At 35.0% G+C, this 24,658-nt stretch overlaps 3 protein-coding genes across 5 annotated transcripts; 2 read left to right on the top strand and 1 right to left on the bottom strand.

Annotated features, from left to right (window-relative positions):
• The first annotated feature begins 3,396 nt into the window (after positions 1-3,396).
• On the top strand, positions 3,397-5,803 carry LOC114293645 (putative FCP1 homology domain-containing protein C1271.03c). Its single transcript, XM_028237761.2, has 6 exons — positions 3,397-3,961; positions 4,051-4,132; positions 4,570-4,636; positions 4,789-4,968; positions 5,333-5,393; positions 5,487-5,803. Exons 1-6 carry the CDS (start codon positions 3,706-3,708, stop codon positions 5,639-5,641), a joined length of 801 nt encoding a protein of 266 aa, XP_028093562.2. The 5' UTR covers positions 3,397-3,705; the 3' UTR covers positions 5,642-5,803.
• A 228-nt stretch (positions 5,804-6,031) lies between these two features.
• On the bottom strand, positions 6,032-20,240 carry LOC114293641 (AT-hook motif nuclear-localized protein 1). 3 transcript variants are annotated; one of them, XM_082919496.1, is made up of 6 exons: positions 19,593-20,240; positions 18,834-18,901; positions 18,424-18,555; positions 16,496-16,657; positions 15,460-15,797; positions 6,032-6,388 (listed from the first exon to the last, which is right to left on the bottom strand). In XM_082919496.1, the coding sequence occupies exons 1-5, from the start codon at positions 19,993-19,995 to the stop codon at positions 15,468-15,470; spliced, it is 1,095 nt and encodes a 364-aa protein (XP_082775622.1). In that variant the 5' UTR covers positions 19,996-20,240; the 3' UTR covers positions 6,032-6,388; positions 15,460-15,467. The 3 variants fall into 3 exon arrangements, with proteins under 3 accessions (XP_082775622.1, XP_082775623.1, XP_082775621.1); XM_082919497.1 differs by lacking the exon at positions 6,032-6,388 and adding an exon at positions 12,721-12,999 and having other exon boundaries at positions 19,593-20,199; XM_082919495.1 differs by lacking the exon at positions 6,032-6,388 and having other exon boundaries at positions 15,253-15,797; positions 19,593-20,200.
• Positions 12,850-15,021, top strand: LOC114293625 (uncharacterized). The gene is made up of 4 exons (XM_082917939.1): positions 12,850-13,349; positions 14,297-14,476; positions 14,569-14,629; positions 14,723-15,021. The coding sequence occupies exons 1-4, from the start codon at positions 12,966-12,968 to the stop codon at positions 14,884-14,886; spliced, it is 789 nt and encodes a 262-aa protein (XP_082774065.1). The 5' UTR covers positions 12,850-12,965; the 3' UTR covers positions 14,887-15,021.
• Positions 20,241-24,658: the final 4,418 nt, after the last annotated feature.

Here is a 24,658-nt window from a genome sequence, read left to right as displayed (position 1 = left end):
CCAGAAGTTCATGTGTTTTACAGTCTGCTCAAGCGAGAAAGTTCACGCTCGAGCGAGGACCTGAGTCTCACGCTCGAGTGGGGGTCAAGCGTCCGTCGAGCGTGAATTGCATGCATCCAGTACTTTTCATGAAGTTTACAGTCCGCTCGAGCGTAGGAAGTCACGCTCGAGCGGAGCTCCTTTGTCTGCATGTCCGCTCGAGCGTAGAAAACCACGCTCGAGCGTAGACCCCTGTTTCAGCAAATTTTGAAAAGTGTTTTGAAGTGCATCCTTGCATCATCTTTCCATCCTAGGCATTCCTAGGCCATGTTTAAGGCATCTTAATGAGGATATTGATGAAGAACCACACCGAGTCAAGATAGGGACTAAGTTGTTGATTCCCAAGTGTATAACTTAGTGTGTGTTCGTTCTGTAACTGTGTAGGGTTAGCACCCGAGGACGCCCACTAGCTTCTTATAGCCCAGTGCCCTGTGAGTAACAATGTTGTAAAGATATGTTCAATTATGATTATTTTCTGAATGATCAACTGTACTACTTACTGAAACGTTATTTTTTAATGAATGAATGTTTGTCCGATTTGTAAACTGTATCCGTGGCATCCATAGCAATTTACTGTTACTGTACTGTTACTGCTACTGTCATAGAGATCTCTGTCGGCTCCCATGTTTGGAACCACTACTGTTACTGTTATGATGACCATCGACTGACTGTTCGGTCTGTTAAGACCTACTGTACTATTTTGCTATGGGATGCACCACATATGCCTGCTATGATTTCTAAGTGACTGATATGACTGTTTAATTACTGAAAGGACATTCATTCTTAACATCTTTACATAACTGTTATTTACTAGACTTTAGCTCACTGTTTATATATATATATATATATGTAGGTGTCCAGGCACCGGACCGAAGCTACGAGCGTCGGATTAGCTCTTGTTTTGTCAAAGCCAACTATTGTGCCTCACTTCGAGATTCCCAGTCCGTTCAAGCTACGACTGTTTTGGGGTGTTCGGATTCACCCTTCTGTTTCTATTTTGTAATAGATGTTATAGACTCCTACTGCACAGTTATGGCATAGGGATTGAATCCCTAACTTGTATGTATGTATATCTGATATGTAAATGTGTTTTGGTTACGAATGTGACTTGTTCATAAAAGTTTTTTTACATTCAGACTGTCACTGCTCATTGGACACTTTTTATTTACTATTTTGGCTTCCGTCAGCCCCTTTACTCTGTATTACTGTCATTATTGTTAAGTAGGCCTTCGATAATCACGGATTACTGGCCGATTACGGTGCTAAACCCATAATGGCTGGTTTGGGTCGTGACATTAGTAAACTGTAAGCAAGTGTGGTTAGATTAGGTAGTTAATAGTTTCATTACATCATATGTATATATAATGAACAATAACTCTCTGTGTTGTTTAATGAATGAAATAGACCTCAATTTCTTTGCTAATCTCTCAAACCTAACTCTAATCCCAAAATTTGAAGGGGAATTACTTGACAGTGGGATATAGAACAAAATAATTATAAAAATATGAAGGGTGCAAGTAAATCTGTGGTGAAGTATAAGTGAAAAACTCATATTTGTGTATTTTTTTTTTTTTTCATTGTCTAATTGTTAAGTAATGCCCCCTAATTTGAACGCATGACACCCAAGCAAGCTAAGTGTTAAAAAAAAAAAAAAAAAAAAAAAAAAAAAAAAAAAAAAAAAAATTTCTCACATAACCATTATGAATAATAATTAATAAAAAAATTGAAGAGTGTTAGTTATTTCTTAATTTTTTCGTACAACTTTTTAGCTATATAATTAGGATCTTAAACCAGTTTGCCATTTTATTTTTATGTTATAAATGAAAACAAGGATAAATTACAAATACACCCTTAAGGTTTGATTAAAATACAAATCACTCCCTGTGATTTTAAAAATTACATTTCATCCCTTGAAATTTCTAATTTCATAACAAATCACCTATTTTTTTAATAAATCATCACGTCAATTAACAATTTTTTATGATGTTAGAAATATGTTTCAATTAATAATTTAGGTAATTTTATAACTTTTATTTTTTTTAGTTAATTCTGTTGAATGAAAAATTATAACAAGGGGGTATTTGTAATTTTCCAAACTATAGGTGGCAATTTATACTTTAAACAAACCTCAGAGAGTGTATTTATAATTTATCCTAAAAAGAATAAATGACATTTAAATATGATATATACTCTATAAAAAATACTAATAATTTAATTTTATAACATTTTTGTTAATAACAAGTGAACATTTCTCAGTTGTGTTGAGTTAAAATTCTTCATTTGAAGATGGAAGGCCAGTTCAAAAGAAGATTAAAAAAAGAATTAAAAAAAATATATATTGGAAGGGATTGTTATTTTGTCTCCCTTATGTTTGTTTGGCCACTAAAGTGGTGGGTTTGGATTAATAATCCCATAAGTCCTACCAAATTCATGTTTAGTTGTGCTATATGTTAAGGGAATATCAGTCTCATGGGACTACCAATTCTACTTGGGGGTAGGATTAGCATTCCCTTGGATGGGGTAGGATTGCTAATCAATCTCCTTGTATTAAAACAAAATGTCTATTTTGCCCTCTATTTATCAAACATAATAAAATCTCTTTTTTTATACAATACTGGTTTTTACTTAATTTTATAGATTTAATCACAATTAATTAATTCCATCACATTACTTCTCAAACAAACATACTTTATCTTACATCTTTAACTTAACCCAGTGCTATCATATTATTAATCTTTTTACTCAATCTCGCCGTATTTATAATCCCCTAATTCGCCAAATAAACGTGACCTAAAGTCCTTAATGGATTTTGAGATGTGAGTCAGGCCGGGCCTCAATTCAGAAAGATGAGTAAGGGATTGAAAATTCTCCTTCTTAGTTTTTTTTTTTTTTAATTTTTTTTAAGTTAATAATAAAAATGTAGAATTAAAAAAAAAAATCTCAATCTTCTGATACTCATCTTTTTCAACTTTTTAAAATTATTTTAGTTTTATAAACTGAGAACAAAAACTATGCCAAATAATAGTAACATTTGTTAAAAAAAAATGTAGGCCTGCCTGTTGTGACCTTTATTTTAAAGTGATAGAATCTAGCATGAGTTCTTCATCATATAAAATAAAACATTAAGAAAAAAAATTAATGATTGTATATTATTTATGACACATTTTTATTTTGAATTGATTATGGTATAATTTTTTTCATAATGTTTAACTTCGCAAAATCGAAAAAAAGATTTAATTACACCACAACTCCCATAGTAAATATCATGTTATTTCTTCATTTATGAATCCTTATATTTTGATTCCTTCAATTATGAAAATTGTACAAATACATGTCTTTTGGATGTGGTCCGGAGGGAGTGAAACTAATACATTTTCATAATTGAGGAAGTCAAAATGTACAAGTTTGTAAAATGAGGAGGTAAAATGATAAAAAGTTTTGCTGTAATCAACCCAAAAAAAAATCCCTAGGAATACCAACAGAAGCATAATTCCAAACGGTTCATTCTCAAACATGAACCATAAGAAGAAAACAATGGCACAGAATTAATACAGAGAAGTTGAAAAGTTGAGAATCTCTACACTATATAAATCACCCACTACAATTCAACAACCTACAAATACATCAAACCATCTCGATCTTGATCCAACATTGCCAACAACAACAATGGCTGGAAAGCTCCCAAGCTTGAAGTCCAAGGCTGTAATTTATGAAAACAGCAGCGACGACGATGACAACGAAGACACTGGAAATGATCACCACCTAGGCCTTTCATTGGAGAAGCTAAACCTCGGACCAAGGAAGAAGCTTCTTGTTCTTGGCCTAGGTGGGCTGCTTGTGCATCGGGTTTATAGACGTTATGGTGTCAGGACTAATGTTCAAACCCGTCGTCGTCCTGATGGGATTGCTGGAAACTTTCTTGGTGAAAATTTCTGAAGTTATGCTTGCTTAATTGTTAGTTCCTACTTTTTTTATTTTGCATTGACATTTTCGTCTTTTCTAATCATGCAGTATTCAACAGGCCTTACTGTAGTGAGTTTCTGAAATTCTGTTTTGAGAGGTTTGAGGTGGGAATTTGGTCTTCTGCAAAAGAGTAATTCATGTTACCCATCATTTCTTTCTCTTTTTTTTAAAAAAAAAAAAAAAACATTTATGAATTTGTTAATTCACATGGTTTGACAAAAAAGCTTATGTTTACGGGTAAGTGAGAAGCATAGAAATGTACAACGGTGAGACTCCGTAGTACTTTTTCAAACGCCGCTTAACATCACACACACACAAAGATACACACTGTTTTCACTAATTATTGATTTTCTGTCACATGAACTGAAAATCCCTACAATTATGTGCTCTTAGCGCACATGTTAAGAACATTCTGCTTGAAATAAAGTGAGCTTCAACGACAAATTATATAAAATGTTGTTTATTCACATGTGCCTTTTGTGTTTGTTTTGTACATGGTATCTGAGTTCCTAGCATTACTATTTTTTCTAATGTGTTCTTTTGCTTTCACTACTTTGAAATCAATAGTTGGAACATAGATGGTGTTTTGACCACCATCAAGGGTGGATTGAAAAGCAAGCTTCTGTTTGCATGGGTATGTATAATATATGATTTTTGTTTTTTTTTTTTGTTTTTTGGTTGCAAGTGTGTTTTGAAGAACATAAATGTTTCCAAGTTCATGTAGTTATAGCATATGATTATGTGCCTACCATTTGGTGTTTTTATTGGTGAGGGTTTGATGCTTAGGACCAAAAACAATGCACTGATTCTGGGGTTATGAGCTTGGAGAAGAAAAACAAACCGATATTCTTGAAGGAGATGAAGAAACTATGGGAGGATCATACTTTGCCATGGCCTTGTGGACAGTACTCTTCATCAAACACATTGTTGATAGATGATGATCCCTGCAAAGCCCTGCTCAATCCCGTAATTTTTAGCTGCATCATATGATTCTTCAGATTTCAAATCAGTTGAACGTTAAGTCCAGCACTTAGGCCAAGTTTGGGATGTTCCAAAAAAGCCAAAAAGTCAAAAAGTTACTCAAAAAGTTAAAAAGTTAACACTATTCACCAAAAGTCAACAATTACGGCTGCACAACTCCCAATTCAAATTTTTCCCTACAAATCAATTTTTACAATTTTTTATTACACATTTTTCAATAAAAAGTCAAAAAGTTAACCCAAACATCCATATTTTCAACCTCAATTTTTTAGTCCAAAAAGACAAAAAGTGCACTTATTTAGTCTTCCCAAACTTGGCCTTAATAGCTCTTTTCACCTATTTTTTGCAGCATAATACAGCGATTTTTCCTGATTCCTACAAGGTTGAGAATGGCAATGACACTGTTTTAGGTAAGATGATTGATTTCAAATCTTGGTTTAGTAAAATGTTGGTGTCTAGACATTATAGTGATAATCAAAACAATCTTCTTATGTTGTCATTAGGTCCGAAGGGGGAGCTGCTGGAATTCTTGGATGGCCTGTCTGATGTTGACGATGTTCAATCTTATGTAAAAGAGAACCGTGTTGGACAGCCAGCAATCACAGAGACACATGCAGAATGGAATTACTATTCAAAGATTGTTCCTAGATTTTGTTAGGAGGAGATCAACAAAAGAAGACGATAATTCAGTTTTACAATGCAGTGTGAAATTATGTGTTGGTAATACACAGATTTTTGTTATGGGTTGAATAGTGCTAAGTTTTTGGAATTTGAACGTTGTTATTTCCTTCTATGTTGAAAATTTCTGGTAACTCTTCGATTTTTCTTTATTCGTTGCATACAGTTGAATACAGTATTTCAATCAGCAGAGAACCTTTTTTTCTATATTAACTCGTATTAGAACATTTCAATACTGTCTCTAATCCTCCTAATGAAAATCTTTAATTGTGTCCCAAATTGACATGTTATTGTGAGCCTGAACATTGCAAAAAGCAATTTATCAGACTTTGAAAAACAAATGTAACATTGTAAAATTATCACTACAATCTTAGGCAAAATGTTTAGAGCAGTCTTTTTCAATATAAATGACACGACAAGAATGTAAAAAGTTAAAATCAGCCTCAGTAACCAATCATAATGTCAGTTTCTTTGAGTATCTAAAGAAGACCTAATATTGTCTTCAAGATAAAAAAAAAAAAAAAAAAAAAAAGTGAACAAAAGAACACAACCTTATGTTTGTCACTATTCTTCTTGCAGACGCGTTGATGTCCAGAGATGGCCTCTGATCGGACATGTTTTTCCATTCAGCGCTGTCAGTTGAAGTGGCATTCATGTTCTGTTTATCTCTTGTGTGCTTTCTTTTGTGTACCTTGTAACTGTTTGGCATGAAGCTCCCCACCACAATCTACCAGAATCCAAATTATAAAGTAAAAACAAATGAAAGGATACCCCAAATTTAGATATTGTATTCTAGATATGAATTTCAAGATTAGATTTGAGAGCTTTACCATGAAGAAAGATATATAATGAATTTGAAATAATAATGTAAAAGTAATTATTTGAAATTTGCATTACATTTAAATATTTTACTCTACTCCATCTCAGTGTTTTTTTTTTTTTTTTAATAAAAAAATTAGAATTTTAAAAAAGTTTCTGATTATCATCTTTTTTCAAAATTTTCGAATTATTTTTACTTTAAGAACTTTAAAGAAAAACTATACCAATATAATAGTGACATTTGTATTAAAAAAAAAATGTGGAGCCACCTTTGTGGCCTTTCACTTTACAGTGATTGAATTTTATGAATCTCGAGTTTATTTTTTGGGTCTAAAAGGTTCCTATCTAAGATGAGTTCTTAATCATAAAAAAACAAACCATAAAAAAGAAAAAAACTTTAAATAATTATATATAATTTATGGCACACATTTTTATTTTATATCGATTATGACATTTTTTTTCTTCATAATGTTTAAATCTGCAAACCCAAAATAACTGGTCACATATAACTCTTAATGCATCTTAAAAAAAAGGTCATAAAATCAAACTACTGAACACTTTCCCAGGTATAGGGATTGAGCTGATGGAGCAGCGACAAACCTCTTAAGTTGCACCCTAACTTTACTAATAATTAAATCTTAGTGCAGAGCCCCCAAAAATTAAAAGGAGTTAATTACACCAAAAAACCCTCAATTATTAGTAAATATTACTCCTCATGTATGAATCCATACATTTTAGCCATTTTAATTATGAAAACTGTTAGTATATTATTATACTTTGTATATAATATTGTTTATAGCATTAGCTCTAGCCTTGCCTTTGTTATCATTGTGTTTGTTCACTTTCGGCTAAAGTATTAGCCTTGCCTTTCGGTGCCTCGCGTCTCGCATGGCATGCCTCGCATCCAATATCAGATATATCAGACTATAAATAGAGAGCTAAGCTCCCTTTGTAAAAACACACAACAAATTCAATATACACATTTATTCACTTGCTCTCTCTCTCTATCAATTTATTTTACATGGTATCAGAGCATCACATTTAGACAGATTGTTGCATCTATCGAACTTCTCTGTCTTCCTTATTCAACCACACCAATCTCTTCGTCTCCTCACGACGAATCCATCGCCACCAAATTCATCACCATACGACCTTCCACGCGCCTCCACGCGCCGCCAGAAGTTAAGGCCACGCTCATCCTCGTTCTCCGACGCGCTCTACGCGCCTCTGCACTGTCCCGTGCTACTGTGCGCCGCGGCCTTCACTGCTAACGTGAGCCGCGTGTTTCTGCGTCAGCCGACGTCAGCCCTACTGCTTTCGTGCGCCGCCTGCTGTCCTCTGCTATTTTGCGCCGCGCACCTCTCTGCTAACGTGCGCCGCGCACCTCTCTGCTTTCGTGCACCGCCTGCTGTCTCCTGCTATTGTGCGCCGCGCACTCTCTGCTAACGTGCGCCGACCGAATTTTGACCAGCCACTTTGACCAGCCCATTTAGTGCCTTTCTGGTCCTATTTTTTGGTCCGGTCACTCTTTTCCCACTGATTTCGACCTTCTGAATTCACTGGTACCCTCGGATTTTTCAAATTCTACCTCAAAAGTACGTTTTTGCCCTTATGGATCGTCTCGACTCCTCTAACCACCCTATTTCCGTTGTTCTTGACGGGACTAACTATGTCTTATGGGCACAAGCTATGTCTGGGTTTCTCAAAGGCAAGAAACTTTGGCGCATCATCACTGGGGATGTGTGCAAACCCATCCATACAACCACCGAATCCGCTGCCACCACAACCACCGAATCCGCTGCCACCACAGACTCCGCTGCCAAATATATCGATCGTCTGGAGGATTGGGATAGTAAAAACTATCAGATCATTACCTGGTTTCGCAATACTTCTATCACATCTATCAGCCTTCAGTTTGGTCGGTTCCAACTTGACTCTGCTTCCTCTCCCGCCAAGGACATCTGGGATTTTTTACAAGAACGCTATCAGACTACTGGCCTTGCTCACCAATATCAGCTTCTGAGTCACCTTCACCGTATGCGCCAAGAACCAACTCAGACCATTAATGATTTCTTGTCCCAAATGTATTATGTTTGGGATCAACTCGCTCTTTCTGAACATCCATGGGCTTGTACTAAGGATGCTGCCTTGTTTACTACTTACCGTGATCAACATCGCTTGGTTCAGTTTCTCATGGCCCTTACTTCCCGTTTTGAGCCCGTACGAGCTTCTCTCCTCCATCGCACTCCTTTACCCACTCTTAAGCAAGCAATTTCTGAACTCTTGTCAGAGGAAACTCGGTTTGGTACTCTCCATCCGCACCCTGTGGACTCTGTTCTTGCTACTCCCCAGACTAAGAGTTCTCATTCCCCACCACAGAAGTCAACCTTCTGCAACTACTGTCAGAATCGCAGTCTTCCGTCGACTCATCTTCTGGTTAATTGTCCTGTTCGCCTCTGTCGGTTTTGCAACAAGACTGGTCCTGGTCATCTCCAGCAAGATTGCTTCCGCAATCCCGCCCGTGCTTCTCGCAATGGTCCTTCCCCCGGGCATTTTTCCCGCAGCACCTCACATGGTCGGTTCCAACGCACTGCTGCTGCTGCCTCAGAGGATGTACCTTCCCCTGTCCCTATAGATCCTTCCACTCCAGTCTTCTCTCACACAGATGTCGAAGCCATGTTTCAACATTTCTTGCAAAAATCTGGTACTCCTTCCTCTCCTGCCTTGTCTGTCACTGCAGGTAACACTTCCTGGTACTTTGACTCCGCTTGTTGTAATCACATGACCTTTGACTCTACTATTTTTACTCCTATCTCTGTTACTCCTCATGTTCCTTCTATCCATACTGCTGATGGGTCTCTTCTGTCTGTGAGTCATGTTGGTTCTGTTTCCACCTCTCACTTATCTTTATCTCATGTCTATCTTATGCCTACTCTCACTTTAAATCTTATCTCCATTAGTCAATTATGTGAGCATGGTCTAACTGTTACCTTTTCTCCTACTGGTTGTTTGGTGCAGGACCCTCGGACGGGGCAAACCCTTGGGATAGGCCGTAAGCATGGACGCCTCTACGAACTTATCCATCTTCATGTTCCGGATTCCTCTCAGATCACAGCTCCTACCACTACTACCACTGCTCCTCGTTTATCTCCTTTTCAGCTTTGGCACTGTCGTTTAGGCCATCTTTCTGCTGGTCGTTTAAAAACTTTAATTTCTAGTGGTCATTTAGGTCCTGTCAGTTCTGATGCTTTAGATTGTGTGTCCTGTCAACTTGCTAAACAACCTGCTTTGTCGTTTAATAAAAGTGACTCTGTTTCTCTTGCACCATTTGATCTCATCCATTCTGATATTTGGGGACCCTCTCCTACTCCCACTATGGGCGGAGCCCGCTACTTTGTTGTTTTTATTGATGATTTTTCCCGTTTTACATGGTTGTTCCTTATGAAAACTCGCTCTGAGCTCAAACAACTTTATTACAATTTTGCTGCAATGGTTAACACACAATTTTCTAAAACTATTAAGATTTTTCGCTCCGACAATGCCATGGAATATAAAGATTTTGACTTTCTTTCCTTCCTTCAGAGTCATGGTACTCAACCTCATCGTTCCTGTCCCGGTACGTCTCAACAAAATGGATGTGCTGAACGGAAACATCGGCATCTTCTCGACACTACTCGTGCTCTTCTTCTATCTTCCTCTTGTCCGGAACATTTTTGGGGAGAGGCAGCTCTCACTGCTGCTTACACTATCAATTGTATCCCTACACCTGTCATTCATAATCACACTCCTTATGAGCGACTGCACGGCACCCGTCCTCCTTACACCACCCTTCGGGTCTTTGGCTCTGCCTGTTTTGTTCTTCTCCAACCTCATGAACGTACCAAACTTGAACCTCGTTCCCGCCTTTGTTGCTTCTTGGGCTATGGTATTGAACATAAAGGGTATCGTTGTTGGGATCCTCTCTCCCAACGACTTCGTATCTCTCGTCATGTGGTCTTTTGGGAACACAAAATGTTTTCCTCTCTCTCTCTCTTCCGTTTGTCTGTTCCCTCCCCCTCTCTGTTTTTTACTGATCCTTTCACCGATCTATTTTCTGATGATCTTCCTCCCCCACCCCCGCCAGCTTCTCTCGAGATCGCCTTGCCTGATGGACTGTCCCATGCTCCTGCTCCCTCTGATGGTCCTGCTCTTACTTCCTCGGCCTCCTCCCCTCCTGCTGAGTCTCTTCCACTGGCTCCTCCTCTGTCTGCTCGACCACGCCGGGTAACACAACCTTCTACTCGTCTTCGTGACTTTATTGTTGGTTCTACTGCTTTTTCTACTTATGAACCGACCTCCTATCGTGAGGCTCGCTCTAATCCTCTTTGGCAGCAAGCTATGACTACTGAATTGCAGGCCTTAGCCAAAACTCATACTTGGGACATTGTTGATCTTCCTCCTGGCAAGTCTGCCATTGGCTGCAAATGGGTATACAAAATCAAGACTTGTTCTGATGGATCTATTGAGCGCTACAAAGCCCGCCTTGTTGCCAAAGGCTTTACCCAAGAATATGGTATTGACTATGAAGAGACCTTTGCTCCTGTTGCTCGTCTCACCTCAGTTCGCAGCTTGATTGCTGTTGCTACCTCCCGCCACTGGGATCTTTATCAAATGGACGTCACCAATGCTTTTCTTAATGGTATTCTTCTTGAGGAAGTCTACATGCAACCTCCCCCTGGGTCTGCTTATCCACCTCATAAAGTCTGCAAACTTCGGCGTGCCTTATACGGTCTCAAACAAGCTCCCCGCACTTGGTTTGCCAAGTTCAGCTCTACTATTCATGACTGTGGTTTCACCTCCAGTTCTTATGATACTGCCCTTTTTATCCGGAAAACAGCTCAAGGGACCACCCTGCTTTTACTTTATGTGGATGACATGATTATCACCGGTGATGATTTTGATGGTATTCTTCGCCTTAAACAGTTTCTTAGCCACCATTTCGAGATGAAAGACCTTGGTCCTCTCAGCTATTTCTTGGGTCTTGAAATCTTCCATGATTCTACGGGTTCTTTTATCTCTCAAGCTAAGTATACCTCTGATCTTCTCACCCGTGCTGGTCTTACGGATTGCAAGACTGCCTCCACTCCCCTCGAGCCTCAGAGTCGTCTTACCCCTCTTGATGGCACTCTTCTCTCTGATGCTACCCTATATCGACAGCTGGTTGGCAGTCTTGTCTATCTCACTGTTACTCGTCCTGATATTGCCTATGCAGTTCATATTGTCAGCCAGTTTATGTCGGCTCCTCGTACCCCTCATTATGCTGCCTTACTTCGTATCCTTCGGTATCTCAAAGGCACCATGTTTCATGGTCTTCATTATTCCGCCCGCTCCTCTCTCCAGCTTCGTGCTTTTTCCGATGCTGATTGGGCTGGAGATCCTACTGACCGCCGATCTACTACTGGGTTCTGCTTTTTTTTGGGTGATTCTCTTATTTCTTGGCGCAGCAAGAAACAATCTCTTACTGCTCGTTCCAGTACTGAGGCCGAATACCGTGCTCTTGCTGATACTACTCAGGAACTTCTCTGGCTTCGTTGGCTTCTTACTGATCTGGGTGTTCCCTCCTCTGGTGCTACTGACCTTTTTTGTGACAATCATAGTGCTCTTCAAATTGCTCACAATGATGTTTTTCATGATCGCACCAAACATATTGAGATTGATTGTCATTTCATTCGCCAGCATGTTACCTGTGGTACTGTCCATCTTCTCCCTATTGCTTCTGTCGATCAACCCGCTGATCTCTTCACTAAAGCTCATCCTCCTGGCCGCTTCACTGATCTTGTTTCCAAACTCAACTTGGTTGATGCTTTCCCTCCTTGAGTTTGCGGGGGGATGTTAGTATATTATTATACTTTGTATATAATATTGTTTATAGCATTAGCTTTAGCCTTGCCTTTGTTATCATTGTGTTTGTTCACTTTCGGCTAAAGCATTAGCCTTGCCTTTCGGTGCCTCGCGTCTCGCATGGCATGCCTCGCATCCAATATCAGATATATCAGACTATAAATAGAGAGCTAAGCTCCCTTTGTAAAAACACACAACAAATTCAATATACACATTTATTCACTTGCTCTCTCTCTCTATCAATTTATTTTACAAAAACCAAACAAGTACGTTCATTTTGGAGGTGGTCTAAAGGGAGTGAAAGTGATATATTTTCATAGTTGAGCCGGTCAAAATGTACCAACAAATAATATTTGCTAATAGCTAAGAAGTTAAGACGTTTTGGTGTAATTAACCCAAAATAAATCCTGGAACCCATCAACCGAGGCATCAAATTCCAAACAGTTCATTTCTCAAACATGAATAAGAAGAAAACAATGGCACATAATTAATACAGAGAAGTTGAAAAGTTCACAATCTCTACCCTATAAATCACCCACTACAATTCAAAACTTTCAAATGCATCAAGCCATCTCTTTCTTGATCCAACATTTCCAACAACAACAATGGCTGGAAAGCTCCCAAGCTTGAAGGCCAAGGCTGTAATTTATGAAAACAGCAGCGATGATGACAATGACGACAACAGAGATACAGGAAATGATAATCTAGGCCTTTCATTGGAGAAGCATGATGACAATGATGACAACAAAGATAAAGGAAATGATAATCTAGACTTGTCATTAGAGAAGCTAAACCTCTGTCCGAGGAAGAAGCTTCTTGTTCTTGGCCTTAATGGGCTGCTGGTGCATCGGGTTCATAGCCGTTATGGTGTTAGGACTAACGTTCAAATCGATCGTCATCCAGATGGAATTGCCGGAAACTTTCTTGGTGAAAATTTGTTATTTTCTGTTTGTTTAATTGTTACTATCTTCTTCTTGTTCAGACCTAGTTATTTCTTTCTCTAATCATGCAGTGTTCAATAGGCCTTACTGTAGTGCGTTTCTGGAATTCTGTTTTGAGAGATTTGAGGTGGGAATATGGTCTTCTGCTAGGGAGTAAGTATTCCAATTTGGTTCTGTTTCTGTTTTTTATTTTCCAAAACTCACAACAAAAATAGAAACTACTTAACACGAATGAAAATTGAGTGTTTCTGATATTTTCATTGTTTTTTTTTTTATTTTATTTAAATGGAAACAAAGAAAAGGGCAAATTACATATACACCCCTCCAGGTTTGGTTAAATTACAGATACCCCTGAGGTTTCAGAAATTACATCCCGCCCCCTGAGGTTTGTATTTTCATAACAATTTACCCCCTGAGGTTTATATTTCATAACAAATTACCCCCTAATTTCTTATGCAAATATAGCATTCAGGGGGGAATTCGTAATTTCTCAAACCTCAGGGGTATCTGTAATTTTGTCAAACCTGGAGGGGTGTATATGTAATTTGCCCCAAAGAAAATGCAAGGACACAATCAGGTTCCTAATATTATCCATGGATATAAACGGACATATGACATGACACAGATATACGAACATTAAAATTTAAATATGTGCAAAATATATAGTTTAATGTATTTATTACATGTCATATATATCAATGTTTAATTCAAAATTAAAATAAATCTAAAAGAGCAGAATAGTTATAAATTTACATTAATTTTATTTTATTGTTAGATTTAAAGTTATTTGAAATGTTCGTGCATGTTAGCTTCTAATGTGTGTTCTGTTTCACTGTTGTTAAAACAATAGATGGAACATAGATGGTGTTTTGAGTACTATCACAAGCGGATTGAAAAACAAGGTTCTGTTTGTGTGGGTATGTATAATCTAAATGATTTTGTGCCCACTTTGAAACTTGTATTGTTATTATGAAGTGTTTTGTTTTTTTTTCTAGGACCAAGAACAATGTACTGATTCTGGGTTCAAGAGCTTGGATAACAAAAATAAACCCATATTCTTTAAGGAGCTGGGGAAACTATGGAAGGACTTTAATTTGCCGTGGCCTCGCAGACAATACTCTTCATCGAACACATTGTTGATAGAAGAAGAACCATGCAAGGCTTTGCTCAATCCTGTAATTTTTAGTTTCTTTGTATATTTTTCTGATTGCAAACTATTTGAATGTCATGTTATTCGCTTCAAGCTCTTTTCCTTTATTTTTTGCAGCCTAACACAGCAATTTTTCCTGATTCGTACGAGGTTGGGAATGACAACGACACTGTTTTAGGTGATATGATTGTTATCAAATCTTGTAAATAGTAATATGTTGTATTAAAACATTGGAGTTATATTTAAAACGATTTTATAATTTTGTCATTAGGTCCAGAGGGGGAGCTGCGAGAATTCTTAAATGGCTTAGCTGACGCTGATAATGTTCAATCTTATGTGAAAGAGAACCGTGTTGGACAGCCAGCAATCACAGAGGCACATCCAGAATGGGCTTACTATTCGAAGATTGTTCATAAATTTGTTAAGAGGAGATGAAGAATAGAAGATGATGATGCAATTTGAATACACAGATTTTTGTTATGGATTGAATTGGTACAATGCTTAGTTTTTGGAATTTGAACTTTTGTGCTATGTTAAAATTTTCAATTAAAAGTATTATGTGAAATGTTCGATATGTCCTAGGATGAAGTATTTTAATAAATAGAGAACCTTCTTTTCTATATGAATTGATATTAGAACATTTTGAATCCTTCCTGATACCTCCCAATGAAAATCTACGATTGTATCCCAAACTGGCAGGTTATTGTGAGCTTTCCCCAGTTAAGAGAAGAGCCTTACAGAGTAAAGTTCCATCTCAAACATAAAAGCAGTGGCAACAAAACATTGCAAAAAGTAAAATTCTTTGAAAAACAAATGGAACATTTAGATAAGTTTTTTTCCAATAAAATGTTACAACAAGAATGGATGGTTAAAATTAGCCTCAATAACCAATCACAATGTCAGCCTCGAAGTCTCTATAGAAGACCTAATATTGTCTTTAAGATTTAACAACTATATCTAAACTAAAAGATAACTTAAAAAATGAACGATGAACACGAAAAACCATACCTTCATAACTATTCTATTAGCACAGACACATTGATGTCTGGATATGGTCTCTGATCAGATGTGGGTTCTGAGCCATTCCACTCAGCGCTGTCCATTGATGTGGCATTCATGTTCTGTTTATTGCTTGTGCTTTTATCTGCTTCTCCATGGCTTTGTTGTAGCGGTAATTGAGACGTTGGAGTCAGCCACGTGTCGCCAGCTGGTGCTGCTTGGGAGATTGGTGTTGCTGCTGTCACGGTATCTAGGGCACTCGGGGTAATAGAAGTGATTCTAGGTTCAGAATTGTGCTTTCTTTTGTGTACCTTGTAACCATTTGGCATGAAGCTCCCCACCACAATCTACCAGAATCAAACATTATAAAGTACAACAAATGAAAGGACACCAAAATTTAGATATGAATTTCAAGATTAAATGTGAGAGCTTTATGATGAAAAAGATATAATGGATTTGAAGTAAGTAATTATTTGAAATCTTTGTTACAATTAGGGGCGGAGGGAAGTAAAGGCTCAATTTTGTATAATTACACTGTTATCTATATATTTGTAAAAAAAAATTATTTAGTCCCAAAAAAATTATAATTGTGCCCACTCTAATTTATTAAGATCCTTTAAAAATTAATATTTAAAAATCCTTCTCAATTGAAAAAAGATTGAGACTCACAAGTTTTACAATTTATTCACAATGATGTGTCAAGTTATGTATCAACTTTTAATTTATTACAATCGCATAAGAATTTTGAATTCAGATATAATTATTTTTCTCTTCTCTCTCTTTTATGTTATTTTTCTTTTTGGGTAATTTACAATTAAAATTTTGTTTTCTTACTCTACCCCATCTTCCCCTTTTGTCAATCTATATATAATAATCAATACTCCCATATTTTTATAAAGTTTAATCTGAAATCCCTTCATTTGAAATGGATTAATCCAAGCGGATACGTCTTATTTAACATCTAGCAGAACAATGCTCAATTATCGTAATCAGTATGCAATTGAAAGTAAGAATCACAAGTGTATATATGTAGATATATTCTTACTTGGATTGGGCTAGCAGCCATTAATAAACCAGCAATGCCACCACCAATAACACGACCATCGGGACCTGCCAGCGAGACACTTAATCCGCCAGTCCTACTTCTCACACCGCCATTTTCAGAGACTGTAAATGACCCTGTTAGGGACAGTATCTCAAAGCGGCCCTGCATCAAATTTAAGTTCACAAATTTGGGATTAACAAAACAAACACATCATGTCATAATGTGCATTCCTGAGAAGTAAAGAAATTAATATTTTCATATAAAAATGCACAGAGAAATTTGTTACTTTTCCCTTCCTTTCTTCCTTTCTTCCTTTCCCTCCACAAATTTCAACCCAAATTCAAAAAAATCCAAACATAGCCTTAATGTACTAGATTTCTTAGCAAAATCTGTATGCATTTCTATTTGTTGCTATAGGAATCATTTTCAAAGGAGAAAATTAGAATAAGCCACAGCTCCATATGACAACGCCAAAAAACATATGCATTTCTACTCAAACATAAGATGTTGGATTGGAAATTTTTCTGTTGTGAATTTTTGACAAATGTTGTCCTCTAGATTAATACAGGGGACAGAATGTAGCTGTCCGCTAATGCCTTGCTTAATTATGTTTTTACAATTTTATTGTACTTTGTGATTCCTTACAGAAACCATCTGAGGCAAACCTCAAGTTTTGCAGTCACATAAGGTGTAATCAAAAGTCAAACTGCAAAACCATTTTTAGAATGAACGAGAATGACTAAAATTATACACTAATGTTGTGTTTGGTTGAGAGATTTGAGGAGGGATTTGGAAAGGAAAATGAAAAAAGTAGGTGAAATGTGAATAAAACATGCCTAAATTTCACCTAGTTTCACACACCTTTTCCCTTTCCCTTTCTCTTTCCAAATCCCTCCTCAAATCCTCCAACCAAACACAGCATGATGGGATCATCATTCGCTCAACGATTCACTATATTTGGGCTTTTGAAAAAGAAAAAAAAGAAGCCGAAAATAGCAGGTTAAAGGAATGTGGCCCCAAGAGAGAGAGGCCCTCCCAACAAATACAGTCCTTGATGTAAAAAGCCATATTTCACTCTGGAGAATAATTAGCATGCAATGTAAAGCACAAAAATTCATAATAAAAATAAAATAAAATAGTTTGGCTAACTGTTTATAAAAACAATTTTTGTGAAAATTTTCTAAAAACAATCTACATTTTAAGAAAGGTCATAAGGTTGTTTTTGAATTTTCAAAAATTGCTTTTGCGCAAAAATCAAAATGACAGGTGTTTTTCAACTTTCATTGTTTCTGTATCTGAAAACTTGAGAAATAAAAACAAAAAACAAAATTGAATAGGCTAAAGAAAACTCAACAATACTAATAACCATATAATGAAAGAGCACATAGATAAGAAAGAGATCTACATGACCGTAATTGTTCGACTCAAAGAAGAGAAAGAAAAACATATTTGGGGGGCATTGCATCCAGGGCCGCCCTGAAATTTAGGACGCCTAAGGCGAATTTTGAAAATGGGACTCCTCTTATATTGAAAAAAAAAAAATTATGGATAAAACGACAAATTATAACAGCTTTTTTTTTTGTAGTCACAAAAAAATTTACTTGTACGTATAATCATTAAAATTATAAACAAAAATTTATTTTCATATATTAAGATAGGAAGCAATCATTACAAATATTCAAAAAAAATAAAAATCTATCCCAATCATTAGTTTGGCGTAGCAGGCTGCAGTTTTTAAGATCTGTGAACTGTGTTTCTTTTTTTTTTTTTTGGGCCCCACGTTCAATTGGGCTTATAGTAGTTGAGATTTTTTTTATATTTAAAACACAAAATTATATTTGAGACCTATATTTTTAGCCCAAAATTGGAGGCCTAAGGCGCAGGCCTCTCTTGCTTGCCCTCAAGACTAAGTCGGATTGCATATATACCTCATATGTCAAGAGGCCGCCAGAGGAACCGGGCTGGCGAATAGTAACATTAGAAACAGCTCCATTGGCAGAGAGGACGCAAATTCCTAGGGGACCCTTTTGCGAAAATGAAAGAATCTTTGCAGCAACATCCTGCAAAGTAAGAAAACAGAATTTCTCTAAGGTATCAAAGAACAAACATGAGATCTGCATACATTGACGTAACAAAATAGAATTTTTTCTAAGGTACCAAAGAAAATACATGAGATCTGCATAACGATATATTCCACATTTTAACAAGCAATTATAGATGTATCAAAATAGAATTTTTTCTAAGTTAGCAAAGAACAAACATGAGATTTGCATAAAGATATTTCACATTTTTAACAAATTTAAGGGAAAACTAATTTACATAAATTTATGATTACTACCTCTCCTGAATTTACAGTCACAACATGTGGTGTGAAGTCCCCTCCGGCCGTGTTCGTGAACAACTCACCTTCACAGATCAAGGTACCAAATGTGAGGTAAATCTAAAATAAAGCAAAAATTAAAACCCATTTCTTTGAAAGTAGAACATTGATAATCAATAGAATAGCACAACATTGTCCTCATCACTTATGTTGTGTCCATCCTTTCTAAGAACATGAAAATTCCCGTGTCTAATATAATTTTTTGAAAAAAAGGAAAATTTCATCAAATTCCCATGCTTCATTTCTTTATCCATACAAAATTAATGAAACCCTAGTCTTTTTTCTTTTCTTTTCTTTTCTTCTTCTTCCTGAAAATCAAAGTCCCAAATTGAAGAACAAAGTAATAGTAATTGCAACAACCATAAAACAATCAAAAGAACCCAATCTGCCCAAAACCCTTATTAGGTTGTTTGCTTTAGAATGTGTTTGAATCATAAAATTGGATAGAAATCTAAAAAGAAAAGGAAAAAAAAATACAGAAATGTGAGTGAAATAAGTTGTTTTTTTTTTCTTCTCAATTCACTGTTCTATCTTTTCAAATTTCTATTCTAATTATGATCTAAACACAGTCTAAAAATTTGACTACAATAACACATACATATAAACAAATGTGTGTATGCATGAAAAAGATATATATATATATATATATATATAGAGAGAGAGAGAGAGAGAGTTAATCTGCTGGAAATGTAAGGCTTGATTTTTGATACATCTCACCTAAAGAAGCAAGCAACTGCCAGTTACCAGAACCAGATGGGCGTCCACGGCCTCTTTTGGAAGAGAACTCAGAAGAAGCAGCAGGAAGTGATAAACAAAAACCTGGTGGTGGTGGTGCTTGTGCTGGTGGTGGTGACACACATGATAGTCTCAAATTACCATCTGAGTCATACTTCCTCGGCCTCCCTCTCTTCTTCTTTCCCACCAAATCACCACCACCACCACCACCATCGCCGCCTGGGGTGACTCCTACGCTTCTCTCCATTCTCATGTTGACAGCAGCCATGTTCACGCCCTGTGGCAGCAACCCACCACTACCCCCGCCGCCGCCGTGCACCGGCGTCGACTGGGTGACCGAGTTAACTGCCGGCGACCCAGATGCCAAAATCTCCTTCTCTTCCATACCGAGGAATTTTTTTCTCACTAAAAATGGGAATAAAGACAAGACAGTTCTAGAGAGAGAGAGAGGGAGAAGAGGTCTTTGAAAGAAAGCTTTTCTTTGGTTCTGCAAAATGGCGCCAGAAGAAGTAGAGAAATAGAAGGAGAAGCTAAATAAACCTTTTTCTGAGTGTGTAATTTGTTGAAAGAGAGTTTGTAAAGTTAAGTTCCCTCCATTAAAGGCAAGGCATGAAGACTTTAAAAGAAATAAAAATTGATCTTGCCTTTGTCTGCACTCTACTGTGTATTGACTGAGGAGTGTGAAATTACCAGAAAACCCTTTTGTCAAAAAATGATTTTTTGTTTTGTTGAAAAAGGTAAAGGGAATTGCATATAAATATCATAAATCATACCTTGAATGTTTGATTTAAAGAAATTACATTTTGAATTTTTTTCTCTTTTTCATTTATACGGTATCATATTAGATCTTATTTTTTAGTTTCCAACCAAATTTAGAGAGATTTATTCTAAATGAAAAATAATAGGATTAAGTGTATTTTTAGGATTTACATTACATCTCATTCTTAATTATTGTTTGAATAAGTATATTCATAGTGAGGTTTTTCTTTATTTTCTTGACAATTACAGTTAGCTTCTTTTTTTATTTTATTTTCTTTTCTTTTTTTTTTACTTTTCTAGGCAACATACCATAAATTTTATATAACGTTTTAAAAACAAAAACAAATTTGAGTCGGGATATATAAGTTATATAATAGTAATTTGTGTTGGATAAATAAATAAATAAATGAATTACAACATTCTCTAATATGGTAAGTTTTTACAGTAATCAATTTCTAACAAATTGTAATAAAAGTGTAAAGGTGACCAAAAAAAAGAATATTTTATTTTTTATTTTTTTTGGATGCTAATGCATAGGAAACGTAATTATCATTCTAATACTTTTGCAATTATTTTTTTCCTGATAGCTATGATTTGAATTAAGAAATTTATAGATAGCCTTCCCCTAATATAACTTAATAAAAAAAGAAAAATGATTTGTCATCTTATTTTATAAAATTAAGGCAAGATTTTTGTTGAATGCAGCATTGACACCATTTTTTAATCCTTCCTATATTGGTAGCCCAAATTCAAGGATAAATCACTAGACAAGTGAAAGGAACCCACAGGGTAGTTTTGTCTTAAAAGAACAAATATTAAAAAATAAAGAAATTTTAATTAAAAGAATGAGGTCAAAGAGGACCAAAGTTGAGCATGCATTTTACTAATCATGAAGCTAGTTTATAATATATCAAAATTTCATAAAGTAAAACCCAACTTGCATTTTGGGAATTGCAAAATATTAAGGAGCAAAAAAAAAAAAAAAAAAAAAAAACTGATGATTGAAAGGCTTAAATAACAACATTTTTAGAATTTATAAATTAATAAGTTTTACAATTTTTTATATGTACCTGACTTGTTGCAATCACATTTTTATTAACCCCTGTTTTAAATTACAAAATTTTATTATTACATGTCGAGTTTATAAGTAAAATAAAAAATTAGTGAGCCTTGTTTTAAATTACAAAATTTTATCATTGCATATAACATCTATAAGTAAAAAAAAAATTAGTGAGCATTTTTTTAAATTACAAAATTTTATTATTACATGTCACATGTAAGTAAATAATTTTTGTATTTTTTTTTATTTTATTTAAAGAGTATTTTTCTTAGCAATGTGGTATGGATACTAATGACCCAAGGATTCTCGATGCAAAAACATGTACAACTGGTGGACAAATTAGAGATAAAAGAACTAAGGCGTGGCTTCTCTCAAGTCCTCTATCGGACTGGAGAGATATTGTTGGGCCTGTGAACTTATTTCTTGGCTCAGTTTTAATAATTCGAATTTTTCATATATTAAAATTCTTTGAGTATATTATTCTTACAAAAAATTAAATATCGGATAATGAAAATTATATGTTTCGATCAGTTTTATATCAAAAAAATAAATAGTTCATATAAAATTAATTCGAATACGTAATTTTCGTTATTCAATCAAGTTATTTTTACAATAATGATTTACTCGATAAATCTTAAAATACAAATAATTTAAATTATCAAAATATAATTCAAAAATGCATCCATTAGACAATCCAATCACAGAGAGTCCAATCCCAAGAAGTAATTCACTCTTTGGTTTTTGTTATCAACAATGATAAAAATCACTAATTTTAGAGCTCTAAAAAGACCACTAATGATATGACACTCAATAAAAAATATATATATAACACCAAGACTAAAAATCAAATCATTCATGGTAGGACCTACTGCCACATGATTAGTGGTAGCACTAATTAGTGCTCCACTCATTTTCTTTTTGTTATTAATTAAAAGCCTGTTTTTTAAGTCTACAACCAACCACCTAAAGCCTAGTCAACTGGTGCTGTGCTGTCAAAGTTTCTTTTTTATTTTTTTTTAAAAAAATTCAAATCCCTAACTTAGGTTTTTGGACTTATTTATTTAGAATCCCAATTTAAATTAATTTTAACTTGTTTAACTATTTCCCTATTTTTTGGGATTGTTTGTTATAATTTTAGAGTGATTATAACTTATTTTGATTTAAAATTTTGTGTCAAATTATTTAGTGTAACTTCTATTTATAATTTATTAAGTAGAAATAACTTAAATAAATTGAAAAAAACTGATTATTTAAAAGCTAGGATTGAGATATTTTTAACTTCTAATTTCTGATTATCAGTTTTTAACTTAAAAAAAGCTCCACCAAATAGGGCTTTATAACTTTTATTTTACCTTGTTTCCTCTTTCTCTTTCTCTTTACTCTTTTTTTTTTTTTTTTTTAGGCACATATATTTACTTTTCAAGTAATGCTATACATTGCCATATTTTTGTGTCATGTTTTATTATTCACATGGTACAAAATAATAAAATTCACATTAACAAATAAACATAATGTGGTAAAAAAAATTTAAAAAAAATAATTTCCCATAATCATTATATTAATGATGCAATTTATACTATTCCCTATTTTATTGGAAGTTAAGTAAGCCATAACAATTGTGAGTCATGTAATAAATGCATGAAATAGCTATACTGAATAGTAAAATACATATGCCAACACAAAGATATACTTGGCATATAGATAAATAGATAAATTACAATTTATCTAGTAATATAATAACAAATTACTGCTTTAAGCATAAAGTTTATTTTTGTTCAATTTTAATTTCTAAAATTTCTTATTGTTTTTAATTTGGCCCAATTACTAATTGTTGTCTAAATTTTGACAAAAAAATGCTAGCTAACGCCGTGTGACACTACTTGACATACATATATGCATTATCATACAAAACCAAGACCCGAACCCCCCATCTATATTGAAAACCCAATCTCATAACTCATTCTTTTTCTCCTTCACTTCTTGGAATGGCCCATCTTAGAATGCCCTCCCTCTGCCCCATTGTACACATTATATGTCAAAGGAAAATAATTAAAAAAAATTATTTCCAGATTATAACATTAGTACTCTTATTCATAACTTCACCTTATTGTGCCTTTTAAACGCTTATTCTGTAAAGGAGTAATTTGAAATTTAGGCCAAGTTTGGCAAGTTGAAAAAAAAATCAAAAAGTTACTCAAAAAGTTACTCAAAAAGTTAAAAAGTTATCACTATTTACCAAAAGTCAAAAATTATGGCTGCACAACTCTCAATCCTAATTTTCCCTACACACTAATTTATATAATTTTTTAATACACATTTTTCGATAAAAAGTTAAAAAGTTAACCAAACATCCATATTTTTTTCCTTAATTTTTTAGTTCAAAAAGAAAAAAAGTGCACTTATTTAAGACACCCCAAACAACCCTTTACAAATCTAATCGACTTTGATTAAAAAATGTCAAAAATTTTGAGTTTGAACTAATTTATTTGTATGTATATTCTGAGGTGATTTTATAATTTACTAGTATAATTAGAAGAGTGGGGAATGTTTGATTGTGAGGTAGAATGGTGTCATTTTATGTTGTCATTGTTTTTGTTCGAATTTCTGGATTAAGACAGTTTTATAGTAGAATTGATCCTGTATGTACATTGGTTTTTTATTAGGAGCCATGATAAAGACCCCCTCCATTCACCACCCCACAACCCCACAGACACGTGGCGGGTGGTGATTGGAGGAGCAGGAAAAAAAGAAAAAAGAAAAATAAAATGTAACCAATGAGAGAGAGAGGGTCAAAGGGGGTGGGAGGAAAAGGGGGCATGAAATATTTTTGTTTTGATTAGTAAATCAATTTTGAATCATAAATAACTTTACCACCTTTATTCTTTTTGACAAAACTAAACAAGGGCCCAAGTGGTCCAGGCTCAAGGCATGTCCAATAAAACTAATTTGGGGTTTCCCAAACAGCCTCTTAGCTGGCTGCTTAACCTTATTTTAACTTCTTAAAAAATTTGTCACAAGTATAATTAATTTTTTACAAAATGAATTAGTGGAAATAAATATTCCAAAAGTTAGGGTTGTGACCCATTTATATGGTTTTGGTGGACATCAAACATTAGATGAGAAAAGTTATGAGAAAATAGGTTGAATTTGTGAGTTGTTAGGGTTTAGGGTTTGGTTGGCCACTCGTGTACCTCTTATCTAAGAGGTTGTGTGTCAATTCTTGCCAAAG

The sequence above is a fragment of the Camellia sinensis genome, chromosome 3 (genome assembly GCF_055761805.1).
Source record: "Camellia sinensis isolate YWXY chromosome 3, ASM5576180v1, whole genome shotgun sequence".
In the NCBI taxonomy this organism is placed as follows: Eukaryota; Viridiplantae; Streptophyta; class Magnoliopsida; order Ericales; family Theaceae; genus Camellia; species Camellia sinensis.
This window is presented reverse-complemented; position numbering and strand designations above follow the sequence as displayed.

Excerpts from the sequence above, each read along its gene's own strand:
- LOC114293625 (XM_082917939.1), top strand. The coding sequence starts at position 12,966 with ATGGCTGGAAAGCTCCCAAGCTTGAAGGCCAAGGCTGTAATTTATGAA. Across the intron at positions 13,350-14,296 it reads TCTTCTTGTTCAGACCTAGT|GACCAAGAACAATGTACTGA; the intron begins TATTTCTTTCTC and ends TTTTTTTTCTAG. Across the intron at positions 14,630-14,722 it reads TGACAACGACACTGTTTTAG|GTCCAGAGGGGGAGCTGCGA; the intron begins GTGATATGATTG and ends TTTTGTCATTAG.
- LOC114293645 (XM_028237761.2), top strand. The coding sequence starts at position 3,706 with ATGGCTGGAAAGCTCCCAAGCTTGAAGTCCAAGGCTGTAATTTATGAA. Across the intron at positions 4,133-4,569 it reads ATTTGGTCTTCTGCAAAAGA|TTGGAACATAGATGGTGTTT; the intron begins GTAATTCATGTT and ends TGAAATCAATAG. Across the intron at positions 4,969-5,332 it reads GCAAAGCCCTGCTCAATCCC|CATAATACAGCGATTTTTCC; the intron begins GTAATTTTTAGC and ends TATTTTTTGCAG.
- LOC114293641 (XM_082919496.1), bottom strand. The coding sequence starts at position 19,995 with ATGGAAGAGAAGGAGATTTTGGCATCTGGGTCGCCGGCAGTTAACTCG. Across the intron at positions 18,902-19,592 it reads GCAGTTGCTTGCTTCTTTAG|GTGAGTTGTTCACGAACACG; the intron begins GTGAGATGTATC and ends TGATCTGTGAAG. Across the intron at positions 15,798-16,495 it reads TGGCTGCTAGCCCAATCCAA|ATTGTGGTGGGGAGCTTCAT; the intron begins GTAAGAATATAT and ends TGATTCTGGTAG.